The 14,020-nt window shown below is 49.2% G+C and overlaps 1 pseudogene and 1 gene segment (V, D, J or C); both read left to right on the forward strand.

Moving 5' to 3' along the window:
• The first annotated feature begins 6,937 nt into the window (after nucleotides 1-6,937).
• On the forward strand, nucleotides 6,938-7,393 carry LOC138999177 (immunoglobulin heavy variable 1-46-like). The segment is given in 2 exon segments: nucleotides 6,938-6,983; nucleotides 7,065-7,393. Coding segments are annotated over 2 exon segments (375 nt in total).
• Nucleotides 7,394-7,751: 358 nt separating this feature from the next.
• LOC138999186 (cell division cycle protein 20 homolog pseudogene) lies at nucleotides 7,752-9,796 on the forward strand (annotated as a pseudogene).
• Nucleotides 9,797-14,020: the final 4,224 nt, after the last annotated feature.

A 14,020-nucleotide genomic window follows, 5' to 3' on the forward strand; every position in this document is an offset into this window, starting at 1 on the left:
ACCCAGGTCGCACTGCTCCCAGAGGGCAGCGCTGGTGGGTTCAGACGCGGGGCCTCCACGGAGGAGAAAGAGCAGAACAGAAACCCTGTGAGAACGTGGCCGCGAGGCCGCACCCGCTGAGGAAGGTGTGTGAGCGCAGTAATGGCTCAGCGTCTGTGCTCAGCACAGAGGGCGTTTGGAGATGGTGGGACCCTGTTTGGGTGGGTTTCCCCCAGGGGATCTGGCTGCTGCAGGAGCATGTTGTCTGCAGGCGGTACCTGGGGTCCCCAGAGCTACTGGAAGCGTTCGGGGCGCAGGATGGCGCGGGCTGGAGGCCGGACGCTGTCCCCTGGGGGTCCCTGGAGCGTGTCATGTGGGAGAGGCTGGGGGAGCTCAGTGTGGAGCCCAAAGGACATGGTTCTGTCCAAGAGCCGAGCAGGAATCATAAGCGCCTCCCAAGGGCTCATCCGAAGTTTTGGAAACGGACTCGGGCGCAGGGGTCACTCAGAGGCAGGAGGCCAAGATGGAGATGGAAACCGCCCTGGAGGCCCAGGAAAGGCTGCAGAAGGCAAAGGGCGGGTCGGATCCCAGCGATGAGATGGAGGAGGCTTCTCCTGAGAGAAGGGTCAGGAGGAAAACATGCATCTGGGACAGACTTCAGCCCGTTCACCAGGAGCCCCAGAGGTCCAGCGCTGCTGAGGGCGCAGCAGACCCGCTGCAGGTCCTCTCCCCGAACCCCACTGGGGCCTTCGGACCTCGGGCTAGAACGGGAAGCGGGAGTGGATGTTGGAGGACGCGGCCCCTTTCCCAGGGGGGTCGAGGACCGGATCCCTCCCCATCCCCCCCCCCCCCCCCGAAAACCACAGTCAACCAGCACTCCTCAAAAGGGGCAGCCGCCAGAGATGGTTGCATAGTGGCTGCGGTGGACCAGATGTCCAGGCACGGACTTGGTCTTGGTCAGGGGTCCGAGAGAGAGAGAGAGCCGGGGGTGGAAGTCGACAAGATATCCTGGCCTGGAATTGGTCTGGGGCAGCGGTCTGAGAGAGACGGGGAAGGGCATAGACCAGATGGCCCAGCCTGGACTTGGTCTCAGGCTGGGAAGTGGAATCACTGTGTCAAATAGGAGCTCCATTTTTAATTTTTAGGTGGAAACTCTATACTGGTTTTCATAATGGCTGCACCAGTCTGCATTGTTAATGGACCAAATAAACTGATGAACAAAAATAGACCCAGAGACATAGAAGCATGAACAGACCATGGAACCTCAGTGGGAAGGCAGGGGAGGGTGGGTGGGAGGAGATCAACCAATGAACTTCTCTGCATATATGCTTAATCAATGGACACAGAGAATGGGGTGGAGAGGGCCTGGGGAGGGAATGGGAGCGAGCAGTGAGGATAATGGGAAGAAAAGGAGGGCCTATGTAATACTTTCAACAATAAAGATTAAAAGAGAGAGAGAGAGAGAGAGGGAGAGAGAGAGAACCTCCTGTTCACAATCCCAGCATCCAGTCCCAGCCTTGCTCTCTCCTCCCTCCGTGTCACTCCTCACTTTCCCTCCTTAACTTCAAATGCACAAACCCAGCTACAAACGATTATTATCCAGAGCATTTGAGTTCTTGCTCCCCAAAAGTTGTCCAACTCTTTGGCTGGAATAAAATCTCATATCTCTCCATGTTTGGACAGTTCATACATCAACGTGTTGTCTTTACTTCATTTACCACATATGTTCATCCAGGTTTCTTCCCCGTGTGGAGAGGGGGGTGCACACACTTATTAAAACCTATTATCTCAGCCCTAACCGGTTTGGCTCAGTGGATAGAGCATCGGCCTGCAAACTCAAGGGTCCCAGGTTCGATTCCGGTCAAGGGCATGTACCTTGGTTGCGGGCACATCCCCAGTGGGGAGTGTGCAGGAGGCAGCTGATAGATGTTTCTCTCTCATCGATGTTTCTAACTCTCTATCCCTCTCCCTTCCTCTCAGTAAAAAAATCAATAAAATATATGTAAAACAAAAACCAAAAAAAACCATACTACCTCCACATGGTGGTGGAGGTGACTCTAAGGAATTCACACCCTTTGGTGTGGGGATGATGCTCCAACCACTGAGGCCCATCAGCCAGGGCTCCATTTGTAAATGATGGAAATTCTCCCACTTTGAGAGGCTGGGAAATAGGGCTTTTGCACATGAACACCAGGAAGCTGAGTGAAATCTGTGGTTTCAGGAGGCAGATGTGTGCTTGTGAGTGTGGCAGCAGATTAGACACGGGGGCTATGGCCACAGCGTCCAGCCCGGCCTCTCCTGCCCCCTCACCTGTAGAGGTTTAAGTTTTGTGGAGGATCTGATTGAGGAAAATAACAAGGGGAATCTTTCAGCTTCAAAATAAAAGCATCATTCAATTCACACTCTTAACCCCAGAAAGGCAACATGGCCCACAGCGGGTAAAGAAGAGCGAGAGGAAGCCCCATCCTTATGCCTCTTGGGGAGCACCCCTGGGACCTCATCAAAACCCCGAGGAAGGAGACTCTCAATCCTGGAAGCTGCCACCAAAGGAATGAGTTCAGAGTGACGGGTCTCAGGAAAGAAGGGAAGGAAGGGGGTCAGGACAGGACCCCTTGGGGCCAGCATCCTTGAGTCCTATCCCATCTGGGGTCGCCCCTAGGTTGACAAGGTCAGGCATGCAGCCCAGGGTCCCAGCTGCACCTTATATGCAGACTCCATGCAAATGGGGCTCTCCTCCTGCTCATAAAAGGGGGCCCTTGCCCGGCATGTTGGGGAGACACCCAGAACCCAAGCGCCTGAGACAGGACCCCAGCGGCTCCACCATGGACTTGGTGCCAAGCTGCGTTTTCCTCCTGATCATTTCTCAAGGTCGTTCTCAGGAGTGGGGAGCGCTGAGACCTGTGCCTGTGCCTGTTGGTGCTTCCATGTGATTCTCAGTCCACCTTGTGTCTCTGTGTTTGCAGGTGTCCAGTGTGAGGAGCAGCTGGTGGAGTCTGGGGGAGGCCTGGTGAAGCCTGGGGGGTCTCTGAGACTCTCCTGTGCAGCCTCTGGATTCACCTTCAGTTACTATGAAATGAACTGGGTCCGCCAGGCTCCAGGGAAGGGGCTGGAGTGGGTCGCATACATTAATAGTGGTGGTGGTAGCACATACTACGCCAACTCTGTGAAGGGCCACTTCACCATCTCCAGAGACAATGCCAAGAACAAGCTGTATCTACAAATGAGCAGCCTGAGAACCGATGACACGGCCGTGTATTACTGTGCAAGAGACACAGTGAGGGGAAGTCAGTGTGAGCCCAGACACAAACCTCCCTGATGGAGGCAGCAGGGCTGGGCTGCAGGAAGTGTCCAGGACACCAGGGGGCGCTCAGGACCTGCAAACACAGGGCCCCATCTCAGAGATGCCCCTTGAGGGCTTGTGCAGGCTTCCTATTGGGGTCAATGCTTTCTTCCTGAACACAAGGACCATCCCAGTAGCAGGTGCAGTTGGAGGTTTGGGCTGGTTTATTTGTGGCTTCCTCATCATGTCAGTTTCCCTCAGGGAACCTCTGGATCCTGACTCTTCGCTGACGTCTGAGTCTCTGAGTTAGAAAGTCTGTTGTAAAGAGAGAGAATGTTCTCCTCTGAACAACAGGCAGAGAGTCTCTTTCATACACACTTGGGCCATAATGAGTTTTATCATCAAATCTTCTGACCCACGTCACCTGAATCTAACAAGAGGCTCACAATGGTTCTCAACCTGTGGGTCAGGAACAATGAAAATACATCCTGCATATCAGATATTTTCATTACCATCCATAACAATAGCAAAATTACAGTTATGAAGTAGCAATGAAAATTATTTTATGGTTGGGGGTCATCACAACATGAGGACCTGTATTAAAGGGTCGCGGCATTAAGAAGGTTGAGAACCACTGAGACTCAACAGTGCAGCTCCCCTGAATGCTGGACCGGGGGCCCCACATGTGTGTGACCCCAAAGCTGCAGAAGAAGGATCCACAGGGTGACAGTCCTGGTCTTGTCCTCATGCTCACAGCACCCAGAGGAGTGGACACCATGCAGAAGCAGAGGCACAGCAGCTGGTACAGGTGTTCATGACACACACACACCAAGGGGACGTGGGATGGTTATTATGCTCCTGATTGAAACCCCTGAGAAGCACAGGAAAGATCACTCAGCAGGTCAGACCTGCTTGGATGGAGACTGGAAAGGAGAGGGCACAGGGCTTTTATTTTGGCGAGGTGGTGGGGGAGGGGGAGGAATTCTGCCTCCAGAGACTTGTGTGGTTTAAATCTCCCAATAACTTTTAAAGAGAAAACTATGATTTCTTCTACAATTTCGTTTGTGGGGCAGATGGAGAAGAGGCAGCAATGAGCTCTCAGTTCTTAGAATTCATATGAAAAAGCAAATATAGTTGTATAGTTATATTTTACTTAACAACTATACAAATTGAGCAAGAATTCAGGAAAAGGTCCTTATGTCTGTACAAAAACTACATGTAAAGAAAATGAGAAAAATAATTATGAGTAAGCAAATGATGCTGATGATGGACAGAGATAAGAGTACTAGGCAACTGAAATGAAGGCTCCTCATACAGACACACCATCACCATGGCTGCTCCAGTGAGGGGTGTCCACTCCTCCTTCCAAGTGTTCAGAGATTTCATAAAAGAGACCAAAAAATTGTTGTGGCTCAGGTGATTCAGGGAGAGACCATGTGATTAATGACCCCAAATGTGTCCAAGTCCTAATTCCCTTCACCTGGGAAGATGTCACCTTCTAGAACAGAGACACTGTGGGAATGTGCATGTAAGAAACAGGGTTTGCCTTCCCATCAGTTTGCAGTGACCGGTTCCTTATTGCTCTTGATCCCTGCCTGCATGATCTTTAATGTTTCTACTTCAATCGACTCCTGCTCATCATTATTCAGGTATTTCCTACAATGATGCGAGCTGTCCCTATCATGCCCTGCTCTTCCTTCTGGGCCTTCACTGGAGGAGGCTTTAAACCCACATGCCCAGTAACTCTCTGTCCATGAGCATCAGGCACATTTCTGTCCTGTGACTCAAATCAAGTCCAACTTCCTCCCCTCCCCCAGTTTCATAGTCATATCCACATTTATGGGTAGTTTCCCAGCAGCGATCCCCTCTGGTACCAGAATCTGCTCCAGTCCCTGTGGCTGCTGTAGCCAATCCACATGGACAGTGGATGCTCACAATTTTCTAGGGAGTTCTTTTCAAAATCACCCAAAACAGGTGCCAATAAAGAAAATACTGCAGACTGAAAGGTCCCAGATTTGATTCTGGTCAAGGGCATGTACCTGGGTTGCGGGCACATCCCCAGTGGGAGATGTGCAGGAGGCAGCTGATCGATGTTTCTCTCTCATCGATGTTTCTAACTCTCTATCTCTCTCCCTTCCTCTCTGTAAAAAATCAATAAAATATATTTTAAAAAGCTTAAGAAAATACTGATGTATTGAACTTTAATAAAAGTAAAACACTTGTCCCACCAAGAATAATATCAAGGATATTCATTGACAAGCTTAGCATGAGATTATATTTCAGAAACATGTGACTAATGGGAGAATGTGTGTATTACACATTAAGGTTGTTGTAAGTTATGGGGGAGAGCCCAGCACCATCTCAACACAGTGACCACCCAGGAAGGGCAGAATGAGGCTGAGAGGGAGGGATTCTTCTCGGGGTTGAAATTCCCTTTCCTGTGAGAAATTCTATTGTTGAATTCTCTTCACTCGCCTCCCTCTGAACACCAACATCACTGATGACAGTAGACTGAGAAAACAGTTCAATCTCCTTCCACCATCATTTCAACATATGCATGATTCCATGTTGTGCACATACATGATCACTGCTTTTATTTCGTGTCTTCTCTCCACGTAGAGCCATGACTATTGCTGGTGTAACTATTTGGTATCTCTGAAATAGGCCATGAGCTTGCATAAAGGAAGAGTGTACAGGAAGCTCACATCTGTCAGAACGGCTACCATCAACAAATCAACAAATGACAAGTGCTGATGATTATGTGGAGAAAAGTTGACTCTCATACTCTTCTGGAGAGAATATCAACTGGTGCAGCCATGATGGAACGCAGTATAGAGTTTCCTCAAAAAATTAAAGACAGGACAGCCAATTGACCCAGTGATCCCACTTTTAGGAATATATGCGGAGGAACCCCAAACACCAATTAGAAAAAGATGTATGAACACGTATGGTCATAGAAACACAATTTGCAATAGCTAAGATATGGAAAGATCCCAAATGCCCATGAGGAGCTGAGTGGATAAAAAAAAAGCTGTGGTACATTTATGCCATGGAATACTATGCAGCAGTAAAAGAGAAGGATCTCTTACCCTTTGGGACAACATGGAGGGACCTGGAGAATGTCATGGTAAGTATAATGAGCCAGTCAGAGAAAGGAAAGTATCACATGATCTCACTCATATGTGGAATCTAATTAACAAAATGAACTGATGAAGAGAATGGATCCAGAGACCTGAAAGCATGGAGCAGACCTGGGGAATCTCGAGGGAAGTTGTGGTCGGGTGGGAGGGTGGGAAGAGGTCAACCAACAAACTTGAATGAATATGTACATCATCCAGGGACACAGACAATAGGATGGTGAATACCTGGGCACCTGGGGCCCGGCTAGAGGGTGTCAAAAGGGGTTGAAGGGGGCATGTGTAATACCTTCAACAATAAAGGTATAATTTCAAGAAAAAACAATCAGGACTTAGACCCTCAGACTCCCACTGAACATGGTCCCTGTGTCACCCATCTTCTCTCAAGTGTTGTCAAGACCTCAGCTATGAAATACTCTGCCTCATGAATATGCAAAAGAGAGGAGGTAGACCAGGTTAAATATGGGTAAGCCAGGGCCCTGAGGGCATCACCCACAGCCACACCCTCCCCTACAGAAGTGCTCACAGCACAGCCCTCAGCATGGACTGGAGCTGGAGAACCCTCCTCCTGGTGGCCATGGTGACAGGTAAGGGGCTCGCGTCCTGGGTTAAGGAGGGTCCAGGGAGAGTCAAGGGGGATTCCACTCACTCCTGTCTCCTCCCCACAGGTGTCCACTCCCAGGTGCAGCTGGTGCAGTCTGGGGCTGAGGTGAGGAAGCCTGGGGCCTCCATGAAGGTCTCCTGCAAGGCTTCTGGATACACCTTCACCAGCTACTACATGCACTGGGTGCGACAGGCCCCGGGACAGGGGCTTGAGTGGGTGAGGAGGGTTCTCCCTTTACTTGGAATCACAGACTACACACAGAAGTTCCCAGGCGGAGCCTCCATGACCAGAGGCATGTCCATGAGCACAGCCTACATGGAGCTCAGCAGCCTGAGAGCTGAGGACACGGCCGTGTATTACTGTGCAAAACACAGTGAGGGGAAGTCAGTGTGAGCCCAAACACAAACCTCCCTGAGGAGATAGCAGGGCTGGGCTTCAGGGGGCGCTCAGGACAACAAGGGGCTCTCAGGACCAGCAAACCCAGGATTTCAGCTCAGAGGCTGTCCCTGGAGGGTTGTGCAGGCTTCCTATTGGGGTCAATGATTTCTTCCCTCCTAGAGTCCCTGGGCAGTTCCTTTTCCTTCTATGTGTCTTTAATTAGATTCTCTGCAGGGAAAAAGCCAGAAGTGGCTGTTCCAGATCTGGTCAACTTCTCGGGGAACATGGAGTCTAGGCCTCAAACATCACTAGGGATGAGGTTTGCCCCATGAGGAGCCCTTTGGGGGCAGTTAGCCGATTTCCTCTCACTGACATGGTTGCACCTGGAGGTGTAGGGTCTGACCCCTGTGAGCCCTACCCCTTGTGTGCCTGGGAGATGGACAAAGCTCTCAAGGTGTCCCCTTATGGAGGCAGGAAGGAGGTCTATTGATTGTCCCTTTCACATCCCTGCTGGGCCCTGTTCCCCATGGGTCTCAGAACCTGGTCCAGGGGGACATGTTCTGACACTTGTCCTGCTTCCCCTGGAGAATCCATCTGCATACTGAGAACCTTCTGAAGGGAGACATGGTCCCACCCAGCTCTGCTGTGCCTCTAGCTCTGAAGACACAACCCACCCTCACCCTCTGTCCTCTGCCGCCCACACTCTCACCCCATGGGGCCTGCACAGGGTGTCCCGGTTGATAGGTCAACCCTCTCCTTCTTGCCCTGGTAGGTTTTGCTTTAAATGCAGCCCCATGTCATCCCCTCATGCCCATCTCTTGTGCCAGGCCTTCCTGAGACACCAGAGCCAGGGCTACTGAGCCATCCTGCTGAGCCCACGTGCAGTGCACAGGTGCGATGTCAGGTCCTGGGGGCTCCACCTGTGTCAGGTGGAGACATAGCTGAGCACTGAGCTCAGCGCACCTCCAACATCTCACACCTTGGCTGAGGGAACCTCCAGGGGGCCGTGAGCTACAGTGAATTATGGTGGACAAGTCCATGGCGACTGGGATCAGAGAGCAGTGAGGGGAGGGCTGGGGCCTGCTCACCTATGATGTTGACTGCATCCTGCTGACCAGAGCCCAGGCAGAGAGGGAGCTCCATGAATCCTAGAAGTGCAGGAACAACCCAGCCAGCATGGCTCACAGATTGATTGTCGACCTATGAACCAAGCGGTAAAGGTTCAATTCCCAGTCAGGGCACATGTCGGAGATGCAGGAAACATCCCCAGTGTGTGGCATGAAGGAGGCAGCCAACCAATAATTCTCTCTCATCATTGATGTTTTTATCTCTCTCTCCTTTCCTCCTTGAAATCAATTTTTTAAATAAATAAATACATAAAAATGTTGCAGATTTGATTCATAGTAGAGTCATATATGGGAGGAAACTGATCAATATTTCTCTCTCCCATCAATGTTTCTCTCCTTTTATCTGTCTCCTTTACTTTCCATCTAAAAATGAATGAATATATCCTTGGGTAGGGATAAAGAAAACAATATTTATATCTATACCTTTAAGTACATCTACAAATACATCTACATCTTTATCTATAAATCAATGGACATATTCTTAGGTGAGGATAAAGAAAAGAAGATCTAAAGAGGGCAAATACCTGGCTGTGGGCACCAGCAGTGCGGAGGTTCAGCTATGGGATGTGCAGCAGCAGAAGCGGCTTCAGAACATGACCAGTCATTCTGCCCGAGTGGGCTCCCTGTGTTGGAATCGCTACCTACTGTCCAGTGGCTCATGCTCTGGTCACATCCATCACCACGATGTTCGGGTAGCAGAACACCATGTGGCCACACTGAGTGGTCACAGCCAGGAAGTGTGCGGACTGCGCTGGTCCCCTGATGGACGACATTTGGCCAGTGGTGGCAATGATAACTTGGTCAATGTGTGGCCTAGTGCTGCTTTAGAGGCGGGCTGGGTTCCCCTGAAAACATTCACTCAGCATCAAGGGGCTGTCAAGGCTCTATCTTGGTGTCCCTGGCAGTCCAATTACTGGCAACTGGAGGGGGCACCAGTGATCGGCACATTCGCATCTGGAACATCTGCTCTGGGGCCTGTCTGAATGCTTTGGATGCCCACTCCCAGGTGTTCTCCATCCTCTGGTCTTCCCACTACAAGGAAATTATCTCAGGTCATGGCTTTGCCCACAACCAGCTGGTTATTTGGAAGTACCCAACCATGGTCAAGGTGGCTGAGCTCAAAGGTCACACAGCCCAGGTCCTAAGTTTGGCCATGAGTCCAGATGGGGCCACGGTGGCATCAGCAGCAGCAGATGAGACCCTACGCATGTGGCACTGCTTTGAGTTGGACCCTGCATGGCGGCGGGAGCGGGAAAAGGCTAGTGCATCCATCCATCAAAGCATCTGTTGAGGACCAACTCATCACTTCAGTGTTTATGTTTGCTTTTTTTATTTTTCTAATAAAGTCATGTCTCTTGTAAAAAAAAGAAAGAAAGAAAGAAAAGAAGATCTATCTATGTCTATTGCCATATCTATATCTATATCTATATCTATATCTATATCTATCTACATCTAAATCATCTATAATAGTAAAAGCGAATATACTAATTAGACCACATGTCCTTCTGGACGTCCTTTCAGATGCAGCCACAGAGGTGTAGGGGGCTTGGCCCCTTTCACAAATTTCCTGCATCCGGCCTGTAGTATATCTATATCCATGGGAGCAGAAGCTTGGATTTTATCCCAAAGGAGTCACTGATTGTTCCCAAATCCTACTTCCTGCCCCTCCTACAACATAGCCCCTGGTATAGAAAGAGAGGACCCTGAAACGGTGACCAGGACCCCAAGGAGGGCCTGGTTCTCTGAGGGCACAGTCAGCACCTCCTTCCAGAAGAAGCCCCAGACACCAGGACCTCCCTCACCTCTTGCCCTTTGTATGTGCAGACACCTCCCATATGCAAATGCCCACACGGCCACCAGACATACACACAGTTGGGGTCCATTTAAATTCAGGGCCTCCCCACCCTGGAGAATACTTTCTGGGGGACGAGGACCTCACCTGCTAGACATGAGTTCCATGTGGCTCTTCCTCTTCCTGCTGTCAGCTCCCAGATGTGAGTGACTCAGGGCTTAGACGTGAGGAGATGGGGACCCTGCATCTGAGCCCAGGACTCACTGTGTTCTCTCTGTCCCAGGTGTCCTGTCCCAGGTGCAGCTGCAGGAGTCGGGCCCAGGACTGGTGAAGCCCTCACAGACCCTCTCCCTCACCTGCTCTGTCTCTGGATTCTCCATCACAACCACTGGTTACGCCTGGAGCTGGATACGTCAGCCCCCAGGGAAGGGGCTGGAGTGGATGGGGAATATCTGGTATGATGGAGACACTTACTACAGCCCGTCCCTCAAGAGCCGAACCTCCATCTCCAGAGACACGTCCAAGAACCAGTTCTCCCTTCAGCTGAGCTCCATAAGCACCGAGGACACGGCCGTGTATTACTGTGCGAGACGCACACTGAGGGGAAGTCAGTGTGAGCCCAGACACAAACCTCCCTGAGGAGACAGCAGGGCTGGGCTGCAGGAAATATACTTACCAGCAGGGGTCGCTGAGTACCAGCACAAGGTCCTGACCAGGAGCAGGTGGAGAGTTGAGCAAAGATACCATTTCCTGCTCAGTCTTATATTAGTTTTGCTCCCAGGCTCAGCCACAGATCTCACAGAAAGCCCTTTCTAGGTCTAGTTTTAGGGATTGTATTTGTGAACAAAAAGGGGGCTCTGTCCTATATCTGACAAAACTCAGTGACTGACAGGACCCTCACAGGAAGCTCTGATCACACATCCTACCTGGGCAGTCCTGGGGGTGGGCACCCCCCAGGCCTATGACTTCTTTACTAAAAGGCTCATCTTTGCCTTAAGCTCCCCGTCCATTGTTCCTGTGCATCTGGGTTAACACACCTTTGACATCAGCATGACCACCCTCAGGAGAGCACGTCTTGGCCATCTGTGTGTCCACTTTGGAGACTTACCTATGAGGCCCTTTGCCCATTTTTCAGTTGTGTTGTTGTCTTCCTTATGTTAAGTTGTATGAGTTGCTATGCATTTTAGAGATTAACCCCTTATCAGACGTACCTCTGCTGTTGCAAATGGTAAGAATTCTCTCTTTTTCATGGCTGCATAGCATTCCATGGTGTAGATGTACCATGGATTTTTTGTCCAGTCGTATACTGATGGGCACTTAGACTGTTTCCAAAGCTTAGCTCTTGTATATTGCAGTGCAATCAGCATAGGGGTGCATGAATTTTTCTGATGAGTTCGGTTTCTTAGGATAGATTTCTAGAAGTGGGATCACTTGGTCAAATGGGAGTTCCATTTTTAATATTTTTGGTTTTTTGAGTTTTTTTATTTAAATCCTTATTGTTCAGATTATTATAGTTGTTCCTCTTTTTTCCCCCCATAGCTCCCCTCCACCCGGTTCCCACCCCCCGCCCCCCGCCACCCGCCCCCCACACTGTCCTCATCCATAGGTGCATGATTTTTGTCCAGTCTCTTCCTGGATCCTCCACACCCCTTTCCCCCCGGAAGAATAGTCAGTCCACTCCCTTTCTATGCCCCTGATTCTATTATAATCACCAGTTTATTCTGTTCATAAGATTATTTATTCACTTGATTTTTAGATTCACTTGTTAATAGATGTGTATTTGTTTTTCATAATTTGTATCTTTACCTTTTTCTTCTCTTCCTCTTCTTAAAGGATACCTTTCAACATTTCATATAATACTGGTTTGGTGGTGATGAACTCCTTTAGTTTTTTCTTATCTTTGAAGCTCTTTATCTGACTTTCAATTCTGAATGATAGCTTTGCTGGGTAAAGTAATCTTGGTTGTAGGTTCTTGGCATTCATCACTTTGAATATTTCTTGCCACTCTCTTCTGGCCTGCATAGTTTCTGTTGAGAAATCAGCTGACATTCGTACGGGTACTCCCTTGTAGGTAACTGACTTTCTTTCTCTTGCTGCTTTTAAGATTCTCTCTTTGTCTTTTGCTCTTGGCATTTTAATTATGATGTGTCTTGGTGTGGTCCTCTTTGGATTCCTTTTGTTTGGGGTTCTCTGTGCTTCCTGGACTTGTAAGTCTATTTCTTTCAGCAGGTAGGGGAAGTTTTCTGTCATTATTTCTTCAAATAGGTTTTCAATATCTTGCCCTCTCTCTTCTTCTGGCACCCCTATAATTCAGATGTTGGTATGCTTGAAGCTGTCCCAGAGGCTCCTTACACTATCTTCGTATTTTTGGATTATTTTTTCATTTTGCTTTTCTGGTTGGGTGTTTTTTACTTCTTCGTATTTCAAATCTTTGACTTGATTCTTGCGATCCTCTAGTCTGCTGTTGGGAGTCTGCATAATATCCTTTATTTTAGTTGGTGTATGCTTAATTTATAGTTGGTCCTTTTTCATAACCTTGAGGGTCTCACTAGATTTCTTGAGGGTCTCGCTACATTTATCGGTGGTCTCACCAGACTTTTTGAGGGTCTTATTAAATTTATCGGTGGTTTCTAGAAAGTTCTTGAAAAACCTTAAAGTGTGGTTTTGAACTCTATATCCAGTCATTTGCTTTCCTCCATTTCTGTCATTTGTGATCTGTTTCTTTGTCTCCGCATTTTTTATGCTTTCCTGTGTTGGTTTATGTAGCTTTGTGTGCTAGGTTTCCTATAGGGTCCAGTGGCTCAGCCTCCCCAATTACCTGAGGTGGACACTCTTGGTGCACCCCTTTGTGGGCTTTGTGCACAGTCTTGTTGTAGTTAAGCCTTGATTGTTGTAGGTATCACTGGGAGGAATTGACCTCCAGGCCAATTGGCTGTGAGAATCGGCTGTGTCTACGGTGGGAGAACTTCTGTGCTGAAGACACCCTTCTGGGGCAAGACTTGCTTCAGTGGGGCTTTGGTGCTCACTGAGTCTGCCCCCTGAGTGTGTCCCTTATGGATCTGAGGAGTTGTAGTCTGGATGGTCCGACTCTGACCACTGGCTACACTGGCTCTTGGATCTAAGGAGGTGCTAATTCAGCCTCTGTCTGAGACTACCCAGTGGGCACTATGAAGAGATCTGCAGATTCCCCTTCCTTGTGTGGGGTTTGGAGGTGCTCAAATGAGGCCCAGCTGTGAAGCAATGCAAGCTGCTTTGGGGCCTTGGACCTTTTCTTGGAAGTTCTGGGTCTGTCTCCATTTATAATTTTTAAATAGAAATCCATATTGTTTACCATAATGGCTGCACCAGAGTGCATCGTTAATGGACTAAATAAACCGATGAACAAAAATAAACCCGGAGACACGGAAGCATCAACAGACTCCAGAACCTCAGAGGGAAGGCAGGGGAGGGAGGGTGGGAAGAGATCAACCAATGAACTTGTCTGCATATATGCCTAACCCGTGGACACAGACAATGGGGTAGTGTGGGCATGGGTGGGGGATGTGGGGAGCTGGATGGGGTTTATGGGGGGAAAGGAAGGCCTATATAATATTTTTAACAATAAAGATTTTTAATGAGAGAGAGCAAGCGAATCTTGTTAACTATCCTGGCATCCAGTCCCCACCTTGCTCTATCCCACCTCCATGTCATTACTCCCCTTCCCTCCTTAACTTCAAATGCAAA

The sequence above is a fragment of the Myotis yumanensis genome, unplaced genomic scaffold (assembly GCF_028538775.1).
Source record: "Myotis yumanensis isolate MYYU_CA2020_CCGP unplaced genomic scaffold, mMyoYum1.0.hap1 SCAF_1, whole genome shotgun sequence".
In the NCBI taxonomy this organism is placed as follows: domain Eukaryota; kingdom Metazoa; phylum Chordata; class Mammalia; order Chiroptera; family Vespertilionidae; genus Myotis; species Myotis yumanensis.